General features: G+C 43.4%; 1 protein-coding gene across 1 annotated transcript in view; it reads left to right on the top strand.

Annotated features, from left to right (window-relative positions):
- PRMT2 (protein arginine methyltransferase 2) overlaps nucleotides 1–4,738 on the top strand; it is a 29,546-nt gene extending 24,808 nt beyond the window's left edge. The window contains exons 8-10 of the mRNA XM_006876127.1: nucleotides 1,151–1,287; nucleotides 3,729–3,900; nucleotides 4,706–4,738. Coding sequence (XP_006876189.1) covers nucleotides 1,151–1,287; nucleotides 3,729–3,900; nucleotides 4,706–4,738 — 342 coding nt within the window. The remainder of the gene's footprint in view (nucleotides 1–1,150; nucleotides 1,288–3,728; nucleotides 3,901–4,705) is intronic.
- The last annotated feature ends 1,911 nt before the right edge of the window (nucleotides 4,739–6,649 follow it).

The following is a 6,649-nucleotide window of genomic DNA, read 5'->3' on the forward strand; positions in this document are numbered from 1 at the left end:
TAACCACAAGGTCAGTGGTTCAAACCCACCAGTCACTTTGCTCCCATAAAGATAAGTCTCAGAAACCTTATGGAGCAGTTGTACTCTGTCCTATGGAGTTACTTGAGTCGGAATCAACTTGATGGCGGTGGATTTGATTTTGGGTTTTGTTCTGGTTTTGATATATTTTACATTATTTTTTTCAAGTTAATTTCCTTAGCATCATCAGTTATTTTTTGAATTGTCTGTTTAATATTTTGATAAATCTTCAGTTTTTCCCTGGAGTTTGAGTTGATGTCTATTTTTAAGTCTTTTTAGCTACCAAATTCTTGAACAAAAACTTTTCTTTCTTACTCTTTTTTTTTTTTTTTTTTGCCGTAAGATGGCACTCTTATGAATTCTTTGGTGGTGACAGAAGAGAAAACCGGTCCTCTCCTTAGGGCTTAGTCCCTAGATTGGACATGGTCATGTGAGAGGTAACTGAAAGCAGCGGGTTCATCCAGAAAAATGGATCCAGCCTCCCCTTGCAAATTATATTGCAAAACAATGTGTAAATTGACCTTCTTCTTAGCTTTTAGTTAGTTTTGACATTGAAGGTACTCAGGTTAGAAGCCTCTTTTTTCTGTTTAACACAAAGACCCGAGTGTAGGAAGTATTCCACATGCATTTGGAGGCAGAAAATTGGACAAACAAGGCTTAAGTTGCCTGAAATCTTTTCTGATTTGAATTTTCAGTGTAAGTTTTTACTTAGCTTGTGTTCTTGTTAAGTACCATTGAGTCTGTTCTGATTCACAGCTACCCTGTATAGGGTTTCTGAGACACAATTGGTGACTTTGAACTGCTGACCTTATGGTTCAAAGGTGCTGATTGTACAGCACCATGCCTAGGTGGGAATTTTATATGATTTTTGATGTGTTCAGCTAAGCTAGCCTGTTAGAATTATATTTCATAATTAATAAATTCTATGGTACAGCTATTTAAGTCAAGTATGATGTTGTAAATTTTATAAAATGTTTAATAAGCAAAAGAACCCACTCAGTGAAAATAAGCAAAAGAGTAATTCTCATTCACAGAGCCAGAGGAAGCATCTTCCTCAGGGACCCCGTTAAAGAGCAGGCATTTTGCATGCTGTGGCATTGATGTTTGTTTTCTTATGTTTACATAAAAACAGACAATGAAAGGTGAACTGCGCTTCGATATAAAAAAATCTGGTACTTTTCATGGGTTTACAGCCTGGTTCAGCGTCAGGTTCCAGAATCTGGAAGAAGACAAACCACAGTTAGTTCTGAGCACTGGTCCTTTCCACCCGTAAGTATCCCTTCTGTCTTGGTGGTTGTGTAAACACAGCTGGCTCTGGATGAGTGTGAAATGATGCAATATTTGCCTTCAAATTATTGACTTGCCAATGAGTATGACAAACAGTATGGCCTTAATGATGTAGTAAAGATTAAAAGTTGATCTCAGAAACTCTGTAGACCAGGGTGTAAACCTCGTGTGCTTGAGGATTTCTGGGCCATTGGAGCAGAGGCAGGAAGGCCAGGTCTGGCTGCAGAGGCTCTGCAGCCACTGACCTCTGTCTGTGTGGAGGGAGAGGTCCAGGGTCTTTTCCTCTTGCTCTCTGCTTATTGGGCTCCCTCTGATGGACAGATTGAAGGCTGCAGGTAGAACAGTTACCCTAGAATCTGACCTCCACTACCACTGTGACTGATGTGGTGCTGTGGGATAATACGCTGGACCACAAGGTCAGTGGTTCAGATTTACCAGCCGCTCCTCTGAGATCCTATGCAGGGTCGCTATGAGTCGGGACCAACTCAACAGCATGTGACAACCACAACACAAAAGCACAATTAATAGAATTTAAGAGATGTGTAGTTTCAATTTTGGGGGGAAGGCAAATGATTCTAGGGATGAACTTTTTATACAAGGCATTTTGTTGCCTTCACGGAGACCAACTTTTCTGAGTATATTATGGAAAACTAGTGGTGGCCGGGCCAGGGAGTATGAAATCTGAGGTAGGTGACCCCTGGGGAACTGTGGTCCAATACTTATAGCCAAGCACTTGGAGGTCTTTCATCTTCTCCTCATAACTGCCCTTGCAGGTGGCTCCTCCATGTGGTGGTCAGGGCAGAGTGGCCAAAGCACCAGAGAGGGCACACCTTGTAGGTTTGACCCAGTAGTGAGATTTGAATTGAGAAGACGTTGGCCATCACTTTGTAAACAGATCTGTTTGCCCAGAGCTGCCCTGTGGCTTCCCCTGGTACCTTCCTGAGCATCCCCTGCAGGTTCAAGCTGTCCTTACAGCTGGACGGGAATGGTGGAACAGGAACAGAACAGACTGAGGGACAGAGCAGATGGCAGGTAGTTTACTTTACAGGGGTCTAGTCTGGGGTTGTCTATGTGCAAGTGGAACCTGAACACATTCTCAGTGCTGGCTGAGGAAGAGACCCCAAAAGTGGTAGAGGGGAGAGGCCAGAGAGCTGGTAAGGAAGTCTAGAGGGAGCTGCTTACAAGCAGGGCCAGCCCTGGTTTGAGGGTGAAAGAGATCAGGCACAGGGGAGAGGATGAGTCCATTGGGCTGTCAGAGCCTCTTTGTGACCTTGCAGAGGCAAGACATTGGAAAAAACAGGGCAGGACTTGTGTTTTAACTTAGAACATACCAGTGTGGGCCCTGCCACCTTCCTTGTAGGAAGCCCAAGAGGGATCTACAAGTTCCAGTCTGGGTTTCCTTACAACATTTGCCATCCTTCTTCATTATGGGCTTAAGTGCAGTGGTGAATATGTTCACCTGCTAAGCAAAAGGTTGGAGGTTCAAATCAACACAGAAGCACTTTGGAAGAAAGGTCTACTGATCTACTTCTGAAAAATTAGTCACCGAGAAACCTGTGGAGCACAGTTGTACTCTGACACGTGGTGTTGGTGTAACCCAGAGTTAACTCTACGTCCTTGGGATGGTGTAATGATTTTTAGTTGTTTTTTTCTTAATTGCCCGTGTTGGAAAGTCTAATGCTACAGCTATATCAGACATGTCCTGCAGGTAGATCTGTGTTTCATATGTAAATAGAGTGAAATGTACCTCCACCAAGAACCAGCTTCAGTCTCCACAGGATGCTGGTGCCACCACTGAGAATACATGCTTCAAAGTGAAGTAAGAACGTAGCATTCCATGCAACCTGAGCACAGAATCATGGATTTCTTTTTTTCAGAATTATAGATTTTACCTATTCCCCCACCCCTCAAATTTAATGCTGTCTTGCTTTTATTCCAATTCCCTCTCATAAAAGTGACCTGTTACTTTAATCACATCAGTTTGAGTTGTATTTTTACAGGTGGCCTAGAGAGCACAGAGGCTTCCAGGGAGGATGCTGACCCTGTGAGGGTCAGGGATCAGGCCCATTTGGGGCATGTCGCATGTCAGCCCTGTGTGCTGGAGTGTCCCCCAGGCTGAGCTGTCCTCAGGCTTCCAGAGAAAACGTCCTTTACTTGGTTGTGTCTCTGGAGTCATTGTGATTTGATCTCAGTGTGCCCCATAAACACTATTCCATGCATAGAGTGGGTGGGTGGGTGGGTTGCCCAAATTTGGAACTCCCTGGTCCCAGGCTCCCAGAGGAAGGGGTAGTGGGGAGAACAAAAATGGAGGAGACTGTAGTCCTGCAGACTGTCTACAGGGGGCAGTGGATAGGGTTACAGCTAAACGGGGTGGGAACAGGCCCGGGTCACATTGGGTCTGACTTCTTAAACCTGTCTTGTAGCACAACCCACTGGAAGCAGACATTGTTTATGATGGACGACCCTGTCTCCGTCCACATAGGAGATGTGGTCACAGGCTCCATGGTGCTGCAGAGAAACCCCGTGTGGAGAAGGCACATGTCAGTTGCCCTGAGCTGGTCCATCACTTCTAGACAAGACCCCACGTCTCAAAGAGTAAGAAATACTGACCTCCCGTGTTCAGTTTTACAGTCACACCTAGTGAATGCTGGTCCTCAGGAGAGAGGTCGGAGTGTGGCCCCAGTTGGGTCACCATGCACCATACTTTCTTTGTCTCATTTTCTTTTATCTTCACAACAGCAGGTGGGTGCTGCTGTTTGTCTTACTTTCAATTTTATAGACTAGGAGTGAGGGATCCGTGACACAGGTAAGTGATTTCCTCAGGTGACACAGCTAGTTAGTGGGACAGGGACTCCATAGCTTACACAGTCCAGTGTCCAGAAGACCGAAGGTGGAGAGGGGAAGAAGGAACAACCAAGACTGTGCTTTCTCTTTATGTGAGCCACATGATTTTCTAAGCATAGTTAGAATAGTGCACAGTGTGGGATCTTATTGTCTGAACAGCGGTTAGATTGCTTAAACTTTCATATTTGGAACCGTGTACAGGATGGCTGAGGGGCTGCTGGGACTTGATTTCATTAAATATCACATTTGAAGCTCACGAGGAGCCTTTCCCGTCTCAGAAAAGCTAGTGGCAATTGGAATTCCCTTCTTTGTACTTGGGATTAATGTAGTAAAGAAAAGAAAAATAATCAAATGGTTTCTTTTCATTATCTTAATTCATTTTCTGGGTGTTTTACTTTGTGATTATTTTATGTTTAGAAGTGTAAATGTCATTAAAAAAACTGCACTCAAACACCATTCTCTTGTCCAACATTAACTTATTATTAGGAAATACTGCACATTAATCAAACTAAAACTATTATTTGATGGATTTTTCTTTTCCTTTCTTTCTTTTTAGGTTGGAGAAAAAACCTTTCCAATCTGGAGATGACACTTGAGGGGTCCGTTTGGGAGGGAGTGTGTGCATTCCAAGGGAATGAACGCAAGTGAAGGAAGGCTTTCCTGAAGGCTGCTATGTCATCCTCTAAAAGTCTGTGAGCTTTCATTTGTACTGACTCTGCTCCCAGCTTGTCACATCTGCATTCTCAGTGACTTATCACAGAAAAGTGCACTTGGGGCCCACACACGAGTTCCTCGCCGCTGTCATTGCCCCAGTGTTTATTCTACTAGAAGCAGGCTCTTTTTCTTAGTATTCATCGATGGGTGCCCAGAGGACCAACCTTTGGGCAGTGCAGTGGTACAGTATTCTTATGCTAGGTCTAATTCTAACCTCAACTCCCAGGATGCACCACATCAGCCTCCGTTTATTCCTCTGGAAGTAACTGTTCATGCATCATGTGTCCTTACTGCTGCCAGCTCATTTGCCCAACATGCAGGGTAGGCTGACACAAAGCCGGGCTGGTGGTGTATGGGGGACAATGAGCTGATTTTGTCATGAGCGCTGGCAGTGGGAGCAAGTGCAAGCAGTAGACTCTGCCTGGGATGCGGTTGTCCAGAAGTTGGCCAAACAAATTATGTGTTGGCATATAGTAGGTACTCAATAAATATTTTTAAATAAGTAAATGTTGGTGTATATCCTGTTTCTGTTCATTCGTGTTATCATGAAATCACATTACATCTTATTTCCTCGTCTTCAAAAGAAAGTTCCATGTCAATAAATATATGTTGACTTGTTTTTTTTTAAATATATTATTTTGAATTTTAGTAAACTTTCTATTGAAATATAAGAGATATGCCAATGATTACACAGGCATGAGTGTATGTTGTTGTTGTTGTTAAGTGCCACTGAGTCGATTCTGACCCGTAGCGACCCTGTATAGGGTTTCCAAGGAGCAGCTGGTGAGCTTAAACCACTGACTTTGCAGTTCAAACGACTTTGCAGTCTGACGCATTAGCCCACAGTGCCACACCAGGACTCCATGTATAGATGGGTGGAATTTCAAAAAGTTGGCACACATACGTAACCAACACCCAGGCTATGGAACTTAAACACTCTAGAAGCTCCCAAATGACCCCTTTTATTCAGAGTCCTAGTGTGACACTGTAGGATAAGCACCGGATGACTACTTCTAAGTTGGTGCTTCAAACCCACCAATCACTCCTTAGATAGTGTCATTATGAGTCAGAACTGACTTGATGGCACTTAACAACAATTCAAATCTAAGCTTCAAGAATAGGGCCCCAACTTCTAACACCACAGATTGCTTTTGCCTGTTTTTGAACGTTATGTGAATGGACTTGAGTATTGTATATTCTTCACCTGCCTTCTTTAGTTCAACTTTATGCTTGTGAGATTGAATGAGTTTGTGTGATGAGGGGTGTGTATTCTTATTGCTGTGTAGTTTTTTGCTGGAAATAGCCACATGACACCTACCTTTTTTCCCATTTTGCTTACTTCTCTCCCTCGTCTGTTCTTTTCAGATCCCAAAGAGTCCTGGTTTAGTGCTGTGGGATAATGTACTGGACTGCAGTGTTGGTTTGAACTGCAAGGTCAGTGGTTCAAGCTCACCAGCAGCTCCTTGGAAACCCTATACAGGTCGCTATGAGACTATGAGTCAGAACCAACTGACACTTAACAACAACAACAAACACTGACATGGCCTCATTAATGTAACAAAGAAACCCCCATTCCCAAATAGGACTACATCAGATCTAAAGTATAAGAAACAAAGTCTCACCATACTTGATTTTAAGGAGCATTCTGGCTGTACTTCTTCCAAGACAGACTTATTTGTTCTGGCAGTCCATGGTACATTCAATATTCTTCATCAACACCGTAATTCATATGCTTTGATTCTTCTTTGGCCTTCCTTATTCATTGTCCAATTTTCACATGCATATG

This window comes from Chrysochloris asiatica, unplaced genomic scaffold, assembly GCF_000296735.1.
Source record: "Chrysochloris asiatica unplaced genomic scaffold, ChrAsi1.0 scaffold00354, whole genome shotgun sequence".
In the NCBI taxonomy this organism is placed as follows: Eukaryota; Metazoa; Chordata; class Mammalia; order Afrosoricida; family Chrysochloridae; genus Chrysochloris; species Chrysochloris asiatica.